The sequence below is a fragment of the Ornithodoros turicata genome, chromosome 1 (assembly GCF_037126465.1).
Source record: "Ornithodoros turicata isolate Travis chromosome 1, ASM3712646v1, whole genome shotgun sequence".
In the NCBI taxonomy this organism is placed as follows: Eukaryota; Metazoa; Arthropoda; class Arachnida; order Ixodida; family Argasidae; genus Ornithodoros; species Ornithodoros turicata.
The window spans coordinates 66,465,394-66,485,811 of record NC_088201.1 but is presented as its reverse complement, the minus strand read 5'-3'; the positions used below and the strand labels follow the sequence as shown (position 1 = coordinate 66,485,811).

The 20,418-nt window shown below is 42.7% G+C and overlaps 1 protein-coding gene across 1 annotated transcript in view; it reads left to right on the top strand.

Annotated features, from left to right (window-relative positions):
- Positions 1-112: 112 nt before the first annotated feature.
- Positions 113-20,418, top strand: part of LOC135378352 (5-oxoprolinase-like) — a 54,146-nt gene continuing 33,840 nt past the window's right edge. The window contains exons 1-13 of the mRNA XM_064611367.1: positions 113-512; positions 2,983-3,174; positions 4,751-4,876; positions 5,243-5,349; positions 6,878-6,993; positions 13,201-13,280; positions 14,392-14,444; positions 14,923-15,035; positions 15,680-15,768; positions 15,984-16,101; positions 17,171-17,313; positions 19,311-19,543; positions 19,626-19,714. Coding sequence (XP_064467437.1) covers positions 348-512; positions 2,983-3,174; positions 4,751-4,876; positions 5,243-5,349; positions 6,878-6,993; positions 13,201-13,280; positions 14,392-14,444; positions 14,923-15,035; positions 15,680-15,768; positions 15,984-16,101; positions 17,171-17,313; positions 19,311-19,543; positions 19,626-19,714 — 1,624 coding nt within the window. The 5' untranslated portion in view covers positions 113-347. The remainder of the gene's footprint in view (positions 513-2,982; positions 3,175-4,750; positions 4,877-5,242; positions 5,350-6,877; positions 6,994-13,200; positions 13,281-14,391; positions 14,445-14,922; positions 15,036-15,679; positions 15,769-15,983; positions 16,102-17,170; positions 17,314-19,310; positions 19,544-19,625; positions 19,715-20,418) is intronic.

The window sequence follows — 20,418 nt, the reverse complement described above, 5'->3', positions numbered from 1 at the left end:
CAGAGTGTCATTAATATGTACCTTTTCGGCTAGTTCATTATCACGCTGCCAAATTTCGTCTGCTAACACGCTCACATGGATAGTTACGAGACTTATTACACGAGACGAGTTTAGAAAAGGACTTTCGTTGAACTTAGCTCAATCCGCCTGGTGCGATTAAATATTGCGGAAAATTGACTGGGCTGTTAATATCCAAGGTGCATGTAATGTCTGTCAAACCACAAACACTGTTATGTGGTTATGCACTGTTGTCACGTGAGAACTAATGACTGTGTCAGCATCTGTGGCCGGTTATAATTCGCGCTCGTTCTTTTGCACTCGTTTTGCGTTTAAATCAATTTCAGACGATGGAGTCAGGTAAATTTCAGTTTGCAATCGATCGTGGAGGTACTTTCACGGATATTTACGCGCGTTGCCCGAATGGAAATGTGCGTGTTATGAAGTTGCTATCAGAAGATCCGTTGAATTACCCAGATGCCCCCAGGGAGGGCATCAGGAGGATACTCCAAGAGGTGAGAGTAAAGAATGGCAGTTGGTGAAAAAGCACCAGCAGTGGGATTCGGACCCACACCCTGCGATTTCCAGTCTATACTACTATACCAGTTACATGCAAGCTATATACGCCAACCCATCAATACACCAAGACACACTAGAAAACAGAAGTTCATGCACTCACAGTCTACACTCTCTCTCACATTCACACAGACGAACACACTCATGGTGGGTGGCATCTTTGTCAAGAAACATAGTAGCACTTTAAACAAAGTGTATATGGGTGTTGTGAAGCTTATGTGTTCGTCATTCTATGCTTAATTTATTCAGCTACTATATATTAGCCGTCGACCTTACCATCAGCTTTACCATCAGCAATCGTTAATCTAGTATTATAGTACTAGATAGTAGATAGATAGTAGCAATAGTAATCAAGTAATAGCAGCTGCACTGCTTGGGCTATAAACTCTTGATGCATAGAAGAACTGCTATAAAGATAACAATGAGAAAATAGCCGAGGCGGGCTACAAACGTGGATAACAGAAACACGTTAGCCTCGAATATATAAGCTGATTTAATTGAGCTAAAAAGAATATGGCACTGGGATGGATCCAGCATATTTCCAAGAGCCAAGAGAGGGCCAAGCCTCAGGACAGCGTGCTACACCACGACCTACTAGATTATAATGACCGTGTCATAGGCGCCCCTTCCCAGCGCCGCATTTGGAAGCTAGCGGTGGTGCTACTCATCGGCCCGGTTATTGCTTCCTCAATTTCCGCAATACTTTGTACTTCAGCTTTCCTTAGCATTTTGTACAAGTGGTGGATGTCCCACGAGAGGTGCTTCTTTCTAAGGTTGATTATCATCATCATTCTACACGTTTTCATATGAGCTTTGCTGTCGTCTGCTACAGTAGTCGTACGTCCGCTTCTGCACGTTCAAAATTCAAATTTCCATCGTCCAGTCGTGATGTAGATTTCGTGGGCCGATGAATAGCACCTCTAGTGGATCGTGCAGACGGGCTTCTCATAGGGGTTGTCGATTATGACATGATCGTTATAATCTAGTAGGTCGTGCTGCATACACTACGTAAGATCAACTGAAGCATGTGGAGACAATGGAAATTGGGGGGGTTAGGACATTCGACCACCCTCACCTCATACTGCATCATGTTTTTGTGAGCATTCCTACAGATTCTGCACTTCTTACGGGAATGTGCACTGTTGGATTGCGCTCGTGTAGGGCGCTTCTCATAAAGTAAATAGACATCCTAAGATAAACGGGTTATAACTAGAACCCCTAGCTTTCCCCAAATATCCGCCGTGTTGGTTTCCTCAGAATCGTCAGATTTTTTTCACTGAACATTCAGTATCTTACAGAATTATGTAAGGATTTCAATGAGAACTGCAACACTTTTGTTGGTTAAACCCAATCAGTCGCAACTGCTACCACTGATAATGGTGGCACTTAAATGGCTGAACGTGCCGCGACGAAATGAAATTTAACAACAGCAACGCCCAGAGAAAGATTGACAGAGTTGAGCCGAGTTTTCTCTGCACACTGAACAGTTACGAAAGGCTGGAAAAGCGGACAGGACGAGTCGGTATGCGATCTTGGGAGAATGCTGCACTTTTTTTCTTTTTTGCTTGTTTTCTCTTGCCCACAGATTTGTAAATCCCACTTCGTTGAAAAGTAAATTTCCCACTGCAGAAAGCTAGGGATAGCATTTTTAATTTTTATCTTATCTTATTTTATTTTATTTTATTTTCACAGCGCCCACCAATACTCTCAGCCTAAACGGTGGTGCGCATAGTACATCACAGAACACAAAACAGCAACAAATTCCATTATAGGATACACGCACATGCTAAAAGTTGCTGCTAAAGGTGCTTAAAGAAAGGTTATTAAAGAATAACAATTTTCTTCAGCACCGCTAAAGAATGAAAGATGTTCATCCGATTATTGCTTATGGAAAACCGATTGTACGTAAGTTGCATTCGGGGGAGACGTGGGATTCGATGTGGTTGCGACTTTTGGGTCAAATGTTAAGGCACACCTTCACACAATCCGATGGTTCCGGGGAGTTCATGATACCAGGAACAAAAAGACGAGATCCGATGCATCTCTTCTACACTCAAAGGAATGTAAAGCCAACCTACACAACATTCATGTATAACAATAATAAAATTGTCGCTGAAAGTTCCCATCGTACACAATTCCAACAAATTTTCTTTGAAGCCTCTCAATGGCTGCTGACGGAGTCCTTCTTGAATAAGTAATAATTTTAGCTTTTGCAGTGTTCAACTCAAAAGCATCTAGAGAACGAAACGTCAATATTAAGTCCACATTATCCTGCAAAACATTACAATCCCGTAATGTTCCGTAATCCCATTACAAGCATACATAATTTGTTGTCATCAGCGAACAAAAGTATGTTAGAGTGGTTTGCATATATGCATCAGTGATGTGGGTTTGCCATGTTATGTGCAGGAAACTGGACACCACTTCCCACCTGCAGATCCCATTGACACTTCCCTCATTGAATGGATCCGCATGGGTACGACGGTGGCCACCAATGCATTGCTGGAGAGGAAAGGAGAACGCATGGCTCTAGCAGTTACAGCTGGGTTTCGTGATCTCCTTTACATTGGCAACCAGGCCAGGCCTCATTTATTTGATGTGGTACGTTTGAAGTGCACTAGGTGAAAAGTTTTAATCGAAGCACTAGGCAAGTTACAATGGTGCCACTGTGAAACCCTTGCACAACCGTGGACAACCTCCGAGAAGGGGCGGAAGGGGAGGTCACTCTGGAGCTCCTGAAGTAGGCCCAATATCCATACTAACTCTCCCCGCCTAATTACCTGCCTCTCAGGAGCTTCGTGCTTCATTTGTTGCTTTGTTTCCAGTTTAGTGTTTGTATTTAAAGGACTATGAAATTTCCCAAATTGTGTTGCCAGATTTTGCTGCCAGCAATAGCTTGTGCCTTTGTCCCAAACTGTCACAGAAATCAGTTGTGCCACGGCCAAGATTTTTGTATTTTTATTCTCGTGTTTCTTCGCTCTTCACTGAACCGTTCACGGTCAAGAATATTAGGGATATTTCATTAGATATCCCATGTACCACATAAATTTATGTGGTACATGGGTAACTCCCTGGGTTTTCCGCGATTCCGCGAAATATCGCGGAATCTGGAATTCATCGTGGAATACTTAGTTTGGCACGGAATTTCATGGAATCCCTTATTTTGGGGGGTGTGCGGATATTCGAGTTCCCGAATTCGAATCAAACATCAATCACTCGAAGTACTTCATTCGCGAATCCAATACTCAATATTCAGATTTCTGAATATCCGACTATTCACAGAATATGAACGACACCTCCCGAAAGTGGGCTTCACCTAACGCTTCCCTGCATGAGGTGAAGCCTGCTTTACGAAATTGTCCATGCTGCGCAGGACCAACACAGACAGATTGTAGTTTAGCTTAAAGTAACGTTATCCCAAGTTTATTTTGCATACCCTGCCTGAGGAAGGGGTGGCGTCCCTCCCGTGTGCAGTTTAGCGGTGGCAGTGGGGATTTTAATTTGATGTTTTGGAGTTGGCTTTACACTTAAATAATGCTTACAGCCCAGAAACAAAAAGGGTGTCCTAAAGGTGTAACTTCCACAGGGCATGTATTGTAAGCTCCTTCCTATAAACTCTGTAGATGCCGAAAGATCTTTCAGCAGGTATAAAATGATTGCAGGCGACAGACGGCATTCTTTGTCAGAGGATAACACAAGATATCATGTATGTAATGCTGAGCCACAACAGTCCTTTGAATCTGTAATTAAAAAAAAAAAAAATTTTGCTCCCACATTACCCAAGAAAATAAAGTGTTTCCCATTTCAAGCAGCTTGCCACTGAAAATTGCGGAATTTACAAGTCAATGCCGCAGAATTTTGAATTTGCTGCAGCAGAAAACCAGGGGCCTTATACATGGGGTTATTTAATTAAAAATGCTAAAACCCACAGTGCCAGGGGGCTAATATAAACGAAACAAACGCAGAGCACCTCAGCATTTATTTTAGTTTCTCAGCACTGGGGTTTTAGAATTTTTAATTATGGACTACCGAACTGCCCAATTTTTAACCCTTTTTGACATGGGTTATCTAATTAAATATCCTTAATATTCTCGACTGTGAATAGCTTAAGCTATCACAAAATACAAAATTTTGTTTGTACAGCCACCTAGTCATCTGAAATTTTTCTGACTTGCAGACATGTTCCTGTCCAGATGCCTTGTACGAGGGTGTTATTGAAGTGCAAGAGCGAGTGATACTTGCAAGAGATGACTGTAAGCTGGATATCAAGGCACGCGCAACTACAGGCAAAACTGGGGAAAAGGTACGAGAGCAATTTCACCAATCAAGTGAATTGAACTGAATTGACCACAGAAGTGTGGCAATCCGCAGCGGCTTGTCGTTGATCCCCTCAAATGAATTTCCCATCGTTTGAGCAGGCCCATGACGGGCCGCTCCGCATTACGGCGTCTCTTGAGAAGGAGAGAAGAGGGAAATCATAAACTGGTTTCATTGGTGCATAAATCATGGATAGTGCAATGGGTGAACCATATTTCTTTTGTATTGCTGTCAAGGTAACATCGTCTTTGGTTCCACGAGGAGAATTGCTCCCACTTTAGTGCCCATTTAAACTTCCTGAGAATGCTCCATTAGTGCAGCTCCAATCATCAATGTGTTCCTATTCCTCCAGGTGATGGTATCCAAACCTCTGGATGTGGAGGCCTTGAAGAAAGACTTGCAGAGCGTCTTGAACAACGGAGTTCGAAGCTTAGCAGTTGTCTTGATACATTCTTACACGTGAGTCTTCATGCAATTTTCTGCGCTTAGTTACTGTAATTTCACGCATATTAGCCGTGGCTTATGCACAATTTTTTTTTTCTCACGGCTGCTCTGCGGCTTGTCCACCAGTGCGGCTTATCTGATGACTATTTTTCCCTGGTATTTTCCCCATACACCGGTTTAAGGAAAGGGTCAACAGTGTCTCTGGAACAGCACCGCTCTGCCAATGCACAAACAATGCGTAACAGGGGCGCGTCCACATTCGAGTAGACTGACCTTCCTGGTGACTCTCCCCAAGCAGCTTTAACGAAAGTGGTGACAGTTATTCATATCTTCTGGAAGGCCACTGACCCGTTGATCCATGAAAAACGCACAATGATGGCACAATCCGATCTTGGTAGAACACTAGAAATGACCTCATTTTGTTGTACACCATGCCGATCCTGAAGTGTGGACGACAGGGCTTATGGCCTTCTCTATGGTCTCCTTTGTCGCACAAATCAGTCGCGCCATATTGCCCGCGGCTTATTTGCGAGTGAGGCTAATCTGCCCAAAAATTTTCAGAATGTTCCTAAAAACGGGTCCTGCGGCTTATACATGTGGTACGGCTTATACGTGTGAAATTACGGTACAGTAAACTTCCGTTAATTCGACCCTGACGAGAACACGAAAGTTGATCGAATTATCCGAAGGTCGAATTAAAGAATAGGCGGAAAAATTATAGAGGTCAATGTCACCTTTGTGCATTCCTCTGCTGTCACCCGCGCTTGAAACATGCATCTGGAAACATTGCACATAGAGCTCGCGCGTCACTCATCAGAAACGCAAACCACCATCAAATGGATGGAGTTTTAGTTCATCGTATGCCATCGGCTTTGCGTACGCAAGGGATCCGTGATGGTTCTGCACAATGCGCGAAGCTCTAGGTGCATTCTTTTCGCTTGCACGTCCTGCACCAGATCTGAACTGGGTTATTTGTGTGCTGCACTTTCCTATTGAAAAGAAAGGCATTACTAATAAAGTTCCTTTCAGCTGGAAAGTGCAGCTCCCAATAACCCGTCTTGCGTAGAGTCCAAGGTAGTGCAATCCAGTGCAAGTGAAAAGAATGCACTTTCTATGTTTTGCGCGTGTGCAGAACCACAAACACTATCGCTTACGTACGCAAATACGATAGCATACGATGCACAAAAACTTGCGGTTATCGGAATGGATCGGTACTGCTCAGTTGCCATCTGCCAATCTGCCACCTGAGCTTGAGGGCGAACTTTCTGTTGCTATGTGCGGTGCGGGCGATCAATAGAAACATATGGGCATTTGACGGGACCTTCGAATTCGATCGAATTAAGCGGAAAAACGAATTATCGGGAGTCGTATTAACGGAAGTCTACTGTATTATGCTCAGTTTAGTACAGAATATTTTTATACTTTGCATCCCCTTTGTGCAAAAGGAAATGTAAACTGTAAATGCTTTTCATTTAATGCATTTAAGAAAGTGGATTATTGCTGTTGTTTGATACAAAATTTAATTAGCAAATGAACTGCACAGTTACGAAGAGCACGAGAGGCAAGTTGGGCAGTGTGCACTGGAAATGGGATTCGAGCATGTATCCCTGTCATGCGAGGTCATGCCTATGGTTCGTGTAGTGCCACGGGGTTTCACAGGTATGCTTATGTGCTTTCGCTGCTGTTTTACGTTACTATGCATAATGTGTGTGCACCGGATGGAACGCTGTTAGTTTCGTGGCATATTTCTCACTGATTACAGCTGGTGTCTAGTTATCTGCCTTCCTAAAATATCAGAGGAATGTCCTGTGGTGGAGCATATTACACAAACTTGGATGTACTGGAAAGCCTGAGAACCTGAGGCTGCCAGTTAAAAAGCTTTAAAAAAACACGAGAAAAGAAAGCACACACAAATGAAGAAAGACCCAAGCAAGATGGGAGGCTCTGAACAACCGAGAAAATAATTGTCATCATCATTCTGAATTCAAAAAGTGCATATATTACAGGTTTTCCCGCCCATTTTAGTCCAAGTGCCATCTGATTTAATCCAGGTGCTATCTGAAATAATCCAGGCACCATTCAGTTTAATCCGGGTGCCATCTGAAATAATCCATGTGATATTCAATTTAATCCAGGTGCCATCTGAATTAATCCATGGTGTTTTTATGCACTATAACCGCATATTCACACCAGGGGCATCCCCGTAGAGTATTCTAATGGAAGGAAAAGATTTTAAAAAATTGCTGATGGGACTGAAGTTCTGCCGTGTCTTATGTTGAACATTCACACGACGCTGAGATATTGGGAGTTGGAGCAGGAATATAGCAAATGACACCACTGGAGCTGTCATCTGCTACAGAATATCTTCTGACTGAGCTGCAGGATATTCCACGTGGTTACAAGAGCACGAAAAGGTATGACTCGCATAGCAGACGACACCACTGGTGCTGTCGTCTGCTACAGAATATCTTCTGACTGAACTACAGGATATTCTGCGTGGTTAGGAGAGTGTGAAAAGGCATGACTCACATAGCAGACGACACCACTGGTGCTGTCATCTGCTATGGAATATCTTGTGACTAAGCTGCAGGATGTGCGTGATGCCTTTCCGTGCTCTTGAAACCACAGGATATTCCCGCAGAGTCACAAGATATTCCTTCGCAGACGACTGAACCACTGGTGTCGTCTGCTATTAGCATCATGCCTTTTCGTGCCCTTCTAACCGCGTGGAATATCCTGCAAATCAATCACAAGGTATTCCTTAGCAGACGACATGACCAATGGTGTCTTCTGCTATACTTCCGCTCGAACTCCTGTTATCTCGGCCCCGTGCGAATCCTCAACATAAGATGCAGCAGAACTTAAGTCCCGTCAGCAGCTTTTTACTTTTCCTTCCACTACATGTCTGTAGAATATTCTGTGGGGATGTCCCTCGTGTGAATACACGGTTATAATGCCTAAAAACACCATGAATTAATTCAGGTGGCACCTGGATTAAATTGAGTAGCATCTGGATTTTTTCAGATGGCACCCGGATTAAATTGAATGGCACTTGGATTATCTCAGATGGCACCTGGACTAATTCAGATGGCACTTGGACTAAAATGGACTGGAAAACCTGTAGATACCACACAACAGGTCCATTGGTTTTCTTCACATGCAATTTGCCAATTGATCTGACATTTGCTTTTTAGTTCTTAAAGTTGTTAAAAAATGTGGTCCTTCATTTGCTCTCATCATTGTTTCTGACGGCCCCTCACAAATCGGTTCAAACTGCCATGAGCCTTTTTTTTTTTAACCACATACATACTGATCCAAAATTCAGCAGTCCGTGTGAAACAGAAGCAAAGAACATTGCAGTTCAATGTCTCACTTAACTCAGCACTCTTAAAGCTGCTAGACACTAGGCTGTGTCATTTCGATTGTGCCAAACATAGTAAATGAGCTAAATAAAGTTACACCATTAAAAGCTTACATTCTGACCCCACACAGAAAATGCTTCACAACCACCACCAAGGCTATGTGGTTCCCAGCAGTTTTGTTTTTCACAAAAATCCTTATGTTACTAATTTAAATCCCAACATTGGATCTCTTAATTAGTCACAGTTAAACATGCCCATGTCCACAGCCTAATGAATATTGTTGTGTGATCACATGGGGCAAAGATTTATCCCTAAAAATTGCCACTCTATTTGTTAAGCAGTTGAACGGTTTACCATTATGGTCAGTTGCAGGCCAAGGCTTAACCCTAGAGTTGACGGACTGAGCCATGTAGAAATTATCCAAGCTCAGGCCAGGCCCTGGTCAGTCATGGAGCTATCAGACCCAGCTCGGATGGGTACATCAAAAGAGGGCTAGGTAGCTAATATACATATCGTGCAATGCTCTATGCCATAGTCATACATCTTTCAAGTTACTAATTAGGTAACAAAGTCCCACAACCACTTCCTAGGATATGTGTTCGACAAGTGTTTTGCTGGTTGAAACTCATCTTGCAAGTCGCGCTGCAGGCGATATATACAGGACGTTTTCTTCATCCTTTACATAATTTTTATAATAAAACTACGAGAGCTACCTAGATGCGGTTTTCACAGGTGGATTACGCGGCCAGGTGGACATCCTGTCAGAAAACGTATCTAACTACTATGTGATTAGTTACTACCAAAAATGTATTAATTAACTTATTAATTATATGTTTTCGGGGAAATGCGAGATACCAGATTTGAAGCCAGTAATTATTTGAATCCACCCTCTTTTTTGAAATATCCTGAAACAAGCACATAGTTTGAGATATAGATCACCAAATTTTGCTACTCAAATGACCCAAAACGGAAACCAGGCACTTCTCAAGCACAAAAGGAGCAACGGGCGCTCACATGGAAGGGCGACGTGTTTTGCAGCGATCTAGCTGTTTGGAATACTAAATGCTGGTCTGTTGGTCAGATAGACCATTTTCCGGCCCAGATAAGCCAAAAGTAATGTAGTTTCTGCACTCGAGAAGTGCATAGTTCTGGTTCTGACTCATTTCCATATCAAAGTGTGGCGTTTTATATCTCAAAGTATGTGCTCCTCTCGGGATTTTTAAAAGGAGGGGGATGCAAATAACAATTGAGTACAATTCTGCTGTCTCACATTTTTCCAAAAACATATAATTAAAAAGTTAATTGATGAATTTTAGGTAATTTGTCATCCAGTAGTTGCATGGGCTTTCCCACAAGATATCCACCTGGCCACATGACCCACTTGCAAAAATGGTATCAGTGCTGCACTCACAGCTTTAAAAAAAATCTGTAATGGATAAAGAAAAACCTGTACGATGTATACAGGATGTTTCAGTTGAATCCCCGGGCTAAATAATTCGTGAAAGGGGGCACCAATTGAAGAACTTTCTTTTTTACAGAGTTCGAGGTAACTCGTTTCAAGTAACTCGTTACTGTAACTAAGTTCCTTTTTTTGGTAACTTGTAACTTAACTCGGTACTTTTGCGCCGTGGTAACTTTCAGGGCAACTCGTTCCTTTTTCAGGTAACTTTGCCAAAGTAACTTAAGTTAAGTTCCAAGTTACTTTTAACTCGCTTTTCACTCACGTCCACATATTTTCTTGCTTTCTCTCCGGTTCCTTCATGGCATTTTTTTGCCATAAAACGTGATATTCAATCAATGACAGTATTTTATTCAGGAAGTAAGAAACGCTGCCATTGAAATGAAGCTGAACCATTGTGCGCCCACAGGGAGTAAGATGCAAAGCGTTCGAATAGACCTCTACCAGAGAAACGTCGACCATCATGACATTTGTAGACAGTACTGAAATCGAAACAAACCGGATGGAGAGGGTTGAGTTCCACGAACGGGCATTTGTTTGCTGCCTCCCATTGAAAGCAAAGCAGGACCGAGGGTCGAGTCCCTTTAAGGGACCATATCGTAATCCCCTCAAGACCGTGGCTTTCGGGCGCGACCTTGTTCGCCTTTAGCTTCGAGCGTAGTTCAATTCTACCAAATTCGTGGCGCTTCGAACACTATGACGTCATTTGTTTACAAACCGGGAGAGGTCTATTGTTGGACATAAACGAAAACGATCTAAGCGTGTTGCACTTCTCGCCAGGCAACTCAAGGTCTAACTCAACTGCTCACGCGCGCTGCACCTGCGTGATGCTATTTTGTGTCCCAAGTAGCTTGGATGTAACTCGTTCTTTTTTTTTAAGTAACTCAGTAACTGCGAGTTACATTTCAGGCTGAAGAACTTCGTTATTAACTTAGTTACATTTGTCACACGGTAACTTAACTTGTAACAAGTTCTTTTTGACGGGTAACTTCTCAATCTATGCTTTTTTACAAGTATCTGTCCGATACCACCTACAAGCTGCACACCGTGTGAATGAGTGGGAGGTGCTCATTATTTAAATAAAAATTCAATTTAGTTTTGTGGAAAACGAAACTTCTAAAGCAGGGCGCCGTCAGCATTAAAATGGGTACCATCCCTTTTCGGAGCTTCGGTGGACACCTTTAAGCGAAAAATCTACCACTGAAGCGGGTCATTTGTTGCAGTAATTAATTGGTTTCAGTTTGCATATTTTTGTCGCGGCTGGTCACGGCGCAGCACAAAAGGACACACTTCGACTGCCTTATCCACCAATGAATCACGTTTTCTTTTTTTTTTTTTTTTTTGTAATTTATGTTAGCGCCGCGAAGCAACTGTGGCTATGAGCGGCGTACAGACGTGGACAGACGGAGAGAGGACAGCAGGAAGGAGTGGGGGACAGGGGGATTAGTATGCGTCCTGGGCCGACTTCAAGGGGAACTGTGACGACATTCGTCTGGAAAGTCTTCGGAAAACCCAGGGAAAACCTCAGATAGCACAGCCGGTGGTAGGATTCGAACCCATCACCTCTCAGTCTACAGCACGACCTTGGTTACCACCAACGAGGAGACGCCTAAGCCCACTCGGCCATGCCGCTGGTAATGAATCACCTGATCTTGAGCTTACTTCTCAACGGGGAGTGCTGAAGAAAAAGTAACAGCGTCAGACAGGCTTCACCAGTCCGCCACCCCTCTTATATCACCGGCATGCGCCCTTTCTCTGTTATTATCGCACAGACGAAACAAAGTTACTCACATAGTATACCTTGATACCGCTTGCTTTCTACTTGTTTCTTCAGCACTCTCCGTTGCGAAGTAAGCCCAAGAACACGTAATTTAGGACAACAAGATATTCCCATCAACATTCATTAACACCTATCTTTGCCCGCACTAATAGATATAAATACTCTTTCTTTCCCCGGAGTATTGAGGACTGGAACAATTTACCGCCTTGCGCGTTCGCCTCTGATGATGCCTTCTCAACAGCAATCAGTGCTACATTTTAAAAGTTGAATTGCAGAGCTTATATACTGTGTTATGATGTAGTTTGATGTTGCCAATGTATACCTTCAACCTCTTGTATTCACTCCTGCATGGGCCCCTTAAGGCCTGCAGTATTGTTGAAAAAAAAAAAAAAAGTGATTGATGGATAAGAAAGTGGAAGAGCATCCTTTTACGCTTCACCACGATCAGCCAAGACAAAAATATGTGAACCGAAACCAGTCAATTACTGCAACAAATGACCCGCTTCAGTGGCAGATTTTTCTCTAAAAGGTGTGCACTGAAGATCCCGTAAGGGAGGGATAGTACCCTGCTTTAGAAGTTTTGTTTTTAACGAGACTCATTTGAATTTTTATTTAAATAATGAGCGCCTCCCACTGTGGGAGGCACAGCTTGTAGGTGGTTTCAGACAGATACTTGTAAAAAAGAAAGTTCTTCGATTGGTGCACGTGTTCGCGAATTACTTAGCCCGGGGATTTAACTGAAACACCCTGTATAAAGCCTTGTGATTTAGGGTAAAACCCTAAAAAACCTGAAAACGAACTTTCCAAAGTGCCAATTCAGACACCAATACAGGCACTGGAGAACACTAAGCTTTGGACATTCAGCACAGCTCATCCACATCTTATGTCAATAAAAAATGCAAGAAGTGCTCGTTTTCTATTTTCCACCCAAAAATGTACTTTTCTGCCCGATACCGCCCGATTTTACCCTGTGTTACGGATCCTGAAATAAAACCTGGTGTATACCCTCCCCGATTTTCAAAAGACATAGAAATTGAAAACACAGGGCCCTATGTATACATGATTTATGAATTTAAGTTAGAGCTCTATCACTTTTAGAGCTCGTTTTGTGTTAATTTTGTAATTGCTTATCTTCGGGATGTTTTCATACCCACTGCTACAAATTGGCTATTCCTGTTCTCTCCCTATGCTTGCATAAATAAAGGACCATGAAGCGATTGGAAGCTTTGCAGATAGCCTTTTTAACGCATCTTCACTAACTGCAGGTTGTGTTGACGCCTACCTTACACCATGCATCAAGAAATATGTTCGTAGCTTTGCAAGTGGTTTCAAAGATGGGCTCAAGGCAAGTTATCAAAAGTATTTCTTATGATATCACCATCATGGTCTAGGCCTGTTTCATGACGTCTGGAAGCGCTCCGAACCGTATCCTTAGGGTTTTCGGGTTAAACCGGACTTTTCACGATAGTTCCCCCCCAACAAGTTTTCAAGAATTCTGGTAAAACCCGATATCTACCCGAAATCCTTGCGGTACTTCAACTTGTCGTTGTAGGTAAACCATCGGAAAGATGAATCTTAATATCTGCAAAAAGAGAGCTGTTTGTCCTCCTTTTATAATTCCCCCCTGCAGGAGAAAAAAGACGAGCTTTTGTGGAGCTCAGACAAGTGTTTGAATACCGCGGTCAATCACTGCCCCAGTTCCGAGCGGAAATACAAAGATTGTTGTTTCTCGTCCCAGCAGCGACTTGTTTCATATGCCTTTCATTTCACCCGAAAATTCTACGATGACATATCAGACAGAGACCATATCTCCCAATTTCTCCCCACGCTCTCATGTGTAAATAGCACCCGATTCCCCCCTCAATTTCAAAAATCATAAAACCCGTAAGTGAAGAACCCTACGTATTCTGCAGCGCCATTTGTGGTCGTGTAGCCGGATGTTTTTTCATACACAGTCATGTATCACCTACACTGTGGCTCTGAAAATCGTGGTGCAAGGATTGGCTTGGTATTGGCCCGGTACGGCATGGCCTGTAATGGTATACGTAATGGCCGGCATGATAATCGTGGCCCGGTACGGCGGTAATGCAGGGAACACGCTGGGCACGACCGTCTACTAGTAAGGGCGCTGCGGTCACCAGGCGAAACATTAGTGCAGCAGGCCCATTCAGCCAGTGGAGTGGTTGTGGCTCTTTGCCAAGTTGTTGTGTATTAACGCCTGACTTCGTATTTTATTGTGCATGTATTATGGCTGGGTAGTACGGCACTGTAAACTGTGCACAGCATCAAAACAAAATCACGTCGCAATACGTAAATGTCACTGAATACTATGTATCTGAGTTTTACTGTCGATGCAAGGCACTGCTGACTTTAGTGCTATAATAAGGGATGCTGCACACTTTTTTTGTTTTTGTAACAAATTTAAAACTCCTCCTCTAAACAGAAAATGTTTGCAGGATGTTGGGGTGCTCTTTATGCAGTCCGACGGTGGACTCACACCAATGCAAATGTAAGATAAATATTATCTACAATCTACAATACAGTAGGAAACTATACATAGCGCCTGAAGTTTTAGGGTTTTACCCGATTCTTCCCCGAATTTGCACCCCGAATTGAAGGTTGCCTCTTTAGGGCGAAATCCGATTTTTACCCGGCAAAGTGCCCTCACTGGGATGTTCGTAATGCACTTCGGAATGCACTAACTTACTTGTTTGGCAACAGATGCAGTTACATCACAGTTTGTACCAAACCAGTACAGTTAGTTTGAGTAACTGAGCCCGATTTCTCCCCGAATTCAACATACTGGAAGTTTTTTCACCCGAATTCGCATGAATTTAGTGCACATGTTTATTTACCCGATTTTTACCCCCTAAATTTAGAAAAAAATGTTTCCCAAAAACTTCAGGCTCTAACTACACAGCAGAGAAACTATAGCGGTAAATAGCGGGAAAACTATACAGAAAGTGCTTTGTAAATTTCATATCCAGGTTCTCAGGCTCACGTTCAATCCTGTCGGGTCCAGCTGGAGGTGTGGTTGGATTTGCGAAGACGTCATATGATGAGCATTCCAAAGTGCCTGTCATAGGGTTTGACATGGGAGGTCAGTAGTATTATGCAGTCAAGCACATAGCCTAGTGTTTGTAGGGATGAAATAATTCCGTTCATGTTGCACACTTACTTCATTACTAGAGCCTGAAGTTTTCGGGAAATATTTTTTTCTAAATGCAGGGGGTAAAAATCGGGTAAATGAGCATGTGCTCTAAATTCATGATAATTAGTGTGAAAAATCTTCCAGCATGCTAAATTTGGGGAAACAATCTGGCTCAGTTACTCAAACTAACTGTCCTGTTTTGGTACAAATGGTGATGTACGTAATTGCATTTGCTGCCAAACAAGTAAGTGTGCATTCCTACAGATGTCTCAGTGAGGGCAATTTGCCGGGTAAAAATCGGGTTTCACCCTAAAGAGGTAACCTTCAATTCGGGGTGCAAATTTGGGGAAGAATCGGGTTAAACCCTAAAACTTCAGGCTGTATTTATTACATGTCTACTGAATGTATGCATGCTTTTCAATACCCACAAGGCTACCGTTTAACAAGACGAGTGCAGAGAGACATGTCCTTAATTTCTTAGCATTAATGTGTCTTGCGTGTGTATGTTTTCATGCATTAAAAGCGCAGAATTGATTATCAAATGTCCTTTTGTTGAATGCATAACAATTGGGGTGATACTTTGTGTTTTACAGGTACTTCGACGGACGTCAGCCGTTATGACGGCAGCTTTGACCACACTTTTGAAACCACCACAGCTGGCGTTGTAATTCAGGCACCGCAGGTGACTCAGCAGTGATTATTAAAAGATGGGTCAGGTGTTCTTTTGTCAAACTTTTTCCACGCTTGGGATTGGGCTGCCAGGCTCAATTTCTGTTGGTGCAGAACTTGTTCTCCAGCCATTGGATTGTGATGAACCTATTGTTATAACTTGTTGAAATACATATGAGGTGCTCATGTTTCTTCTTTTTTTTTTTCCGGTCCTTCTTTTCATAACAGCTAGACATTAGCACAGTGGCAGCTGGGGGAGGTTCGATGCTGTTTTTCCGGTCAGGAATGTTTGTCGTAGGGCCAGAATCGGCTGGAGCGCATCCTGGACCCACGTGCTATCGGAAAGGTGCGTGCCACATCCAGTCCTCCTTTGTATTACTCTGTGCAAAGGGTACAATCTGCTCTGGATCATCTGTGGGAGTGAAACCATGTATAAGCCTCATTCAGCCGTTGGTTAGATTGGTGTGCCATGACAGAAACCTTGCGACATGCGAAACAACAGTAACGCTGCGCCATCTCTTTGGCGAGAGCAGAGGCTTGGGAAGTGCCTGCCCTATTGGCTGGCATCCAGGAGGCGGAGCCTCTCTCGCTCTTGGTCACCAAACGCAAGGATAGTCCTCATATATTTCGAAGGCAAATAGGTTACCAATTAAAGAGATGCAGCTCAAGTTATGTTGTGAACCCGCAATCCCAGTTTTACAGCAAAAGAGGCAGTAATCCTCATACAAAATCTCATCTGAAAATATCACAGATATTGGTGTGGTGCTGCCACCAAGACAGGTTACTCTGCCTGTTAGGCTACCAGTCCCCACAGGCAGTGGATCATGGGTGAGATCACATGCTTCTAAGAGCTAATAGAAATATGGCTAAGGCCCCTCGTACTAAGCCTCTTCGATGGCAGAGCACATAAGAGGCTGTATCTCATTATCAACACCACAAAGAAGAACAGTTATTTTTTTACTCACAACTTTGATGCACCGCACAGTACATATGATGGACACTATGAGAGATGTATGCATTGCATTACACTGTGACATAATATGTGATTTATCAAACTTGTGATGTCCTCCTATATTGTGCACACATTTCCACATTGTCCACATTTCATCAAAAGTTAATTTTTTAGTGTTCCTTAATGGACACACCGCATTCCTTTTTACATTCAATCGAAGATACCTAAAATGGATTGTTGAACTCTTCAGTATCTTGTGAGACATTTTGACCTCATTGGAATGCATTCTTTGTCCTATTACAAAGCTGCAAATCAGGGCATGAAACTTCATGCTCTTGCATTATCACCAGTTCTTGTACGAGAAAATATTTTTGCAGAATGCTGCATTTGTTAGGCAACATTTTTAGGTGATTACTTGAGATTGAAGGAATTGCATGTAACTCACCCAAGGCAACTCAATCAGATGGTCCCCTCACTGTGACGGATGCTAACTTGCTCCTGGGACGCATTCTTCCAAACTACTTTCCAAAGATATTCGGAAGCACCAAGGACCAACCGCTTGATAAGGATGCAACAGTCCACGCCTTTGAGAATCTCACAACTCAGGTGACATTATCCTATGATTGCTTGTCTTGTCTGATCGATTGTCCTGAGCAGTATTGTACCCGCTACCACTACGCGCTTACTCCTAAAAAAAAGTTGCACACTACTAGTGTCGCTACAACTTTGAAAAAGTAACACACTGCCGCAAACAAATAAAAGTAACGTAAACTATGTTGCTACTTTTCCGCTACCGTACCTTTCTCTTGGCAACACCTTATCATAGCCATCTTGTTGCTGAATATGCAGCGGTAACGGTAATGGTAAAGGACACAGAAACAGTATAGTACATATTACCGAAATTGGATATGGTAACGATAACAGAAAAGGAAATGCATACCACAGTCCTCCATTGCTGGAAACAGAGATGGAAACAAAAATAATCGTCTGGTATTGAACTCAGGTAATGGCTATTCCTGTTGTGCGATGACATTTCAGTGCCTTTCAGTTTATTTTTGTATTTTGATAACTCCATTTCCTGTAATGCTCTAAATACTACACGTGAACATGGAAACAAACCGCAATAATGGTGTTCGAGGGATCCTCATAACTCCATGACATCAACACATGAGGCTTACACAACACATAGACTTCAAGCACTCTACTCTACCATAGCACAAAGAATGAAAGCCTAAAATTTTTTTTTTTCCTTTTTTCATTTCACCGTGGTTATGGCAGTATTGTTTACTACTGAGAGTGTCCGCCTATGAATGGGACATTGGATGAAGGTTATGCCCATCTTGGGTTGCTGGACTCAGAGTCACTGAAGACAGAAGACTGACGGAAGACTGAAGACATGTTCCTGCATTTTTAAAAAGATCTTGCAAGATGTGCACATCCCAACGATGTAAAATTACTTGTGTAGTGTGTACGCGTGACACCGAAGCAGCACTTAAACAAAACAGGGTACTGACAGAGCCTGACAGGCTGTCCTCCTGCAGCTCTATAGCAGCCATTCTATTACTGGAAACAGTATAACGGAAACGAAATTGAAAAGCTGGTGTCAGAAATGACTAACGGAAACTAAAATACACCGGTAACGAAAATGGAAATGGTGACGAAAATACGTCCGTTACCCTTCTCTGGTCTAAAGATTGTGCAATATTTATCTTCACTCACATAGCATGCAGCATAAAGCATGCCGCTATACAGCCAAGATATATTATTTCACATTGATCTCGACCTTGAGGTGATGCACATTTAAGACATAATTTAATGCACATAGCGCGTATGTGTGTTTCATAATTTTGCCGTCACAATGTTGTGTGTGTGTGTGTGTGTGTGTGAGTGAGTGTTAGTGAGTGAGTGAGAGTGAGTGAGTGAGTGTGTGAGAGTGTGAGAGTTAGTGTGTGAGAGTGAGTGTGTGAGAGAGTGTGTGAGAGTGAATGAGTGTGTGTGAGAGTGAGTGAGAGTGATTATTCAAAACAGTGGTGAGAAGCAAACAGGAATACGTGGGCCACCGTTTTCCGCTTTACATCTTGCATTAACTTTACACAGAACAGAGTACGGCCCACCAACCCCGTTTCGTAAGCAACCATTTTTGCAGATTTTTTCCAGCTGTTACCCTTGCACTAGGTAGCATATTTTGTGATGGATTTGGGTACATCTGCAATGTGTTTTCTGATTCTGGCAAGAAAGCGCTGCTTAGTGTCAGAGGAAAATTTCAGAGTTCAGTTAAAGAAACTAAGTTTCTTACAATTGAAGTACGATAAAATTACTTGTAGTATGCGGCAAAAGTTTCCGATATGTATATAAATAATGTTGACACTCATAATTTTCAGGCAAGTAGATTTTTTATGCACATATTTTGTGAAACATTAAGTGGAACACCCTGCTTAGTCAACAGACAACTACAGCTGTAGTTTTGCACGTTGCCTGTGCTTGTACGAACATTATCCAGAACCAGGGAGTATCAGAGCGCCCAGTTTTAAAATCTCATAGCGTGTGGAAATGTGTACCAACAAGATGTTTTGTCTCAGTGACATACCACTGCCTGTTTGCAGGTGAATAGTTTTCTAGCCAGCCAGTCATCCTCGCAGTCCATGACTGCAGAAGAGGTGGCTATGGGTTTTGTGGCTGTTGCCAATGAATCCATGTGCAGGCCAATCAGGGCTATTACACAAGGCAAAGGATATGACACTTCATTGCACGTACTGGCATGCTTTGGTGGAGCAGGTGCACAGCATGCATGTGCTATAGCACGTTCACTTGGGATGAAGAAGGTCCTTATCAATAGGTAATGACTTCTTGTTGCAAGATCATGGGTGCCACATAGTTTATTTCAAGCTATCATCGTTAAACATCATACTCCTGTGCAGGTATGCTGGTATTTTGTCAGCATATGGAATGGCATTAGCAGATGTTGTGCATGAAGCACAGGAACCATGTGCTGTGGTCTACAACAGTGGTAAGTTCTCTCATAATTTTTCACACTTTACAAATATGGGTAGAGGTACACTCTAGGAAAAGAGGGAATAGTGTATCTAAGTTTGTCGCCTTTTTTTTTTCCTCGACGCTGTGAGGTAGCTTCAGAGTTTTGTAGCTTTCCCCATGTCCCATCATATTTGTGTGTGGTGGGTTGGCATTGCCAGTAAAAGCCATTGGTACATGGTTTTGAGCTTTGTCCTGTACATCTGATCGTTACACCTGTACACCTGGTCACATCGTTTTGTGCTTTATTTCTCGTAAGTTCAGAGATGTGATATGAGTGATAGAAGACCGGTAGGATGTATAGATATGCAGCCATGTCCATAACCCTAAAAAATATGGCAACACATGCATGTAGATAAACAGAAGAAAGAGCACAAGACAAGGGAAGCTTATCGTAAGTGCAGCACTGGGTGGCCAGTTTGACCTTGCACGACTCGCATCCCCATTTCCTCTATGATCATCATCATCTTCAGACATTTAGGGATTACTTTGGTTTTGTCCCTCGGTAGACCACGTTGTACTACACATAACTGAACGCTGAGCTCTTCCTTGTAGGACTCATAACCATGTCATTGTGGTCACACCTCTCACAAAGAAGCACCTTCTCTAACAGCACACAGCTCCTTTTTTCTAAAGCTCCACCACAACTATGGATATGAGAAGTGCATGTAGATAATATCA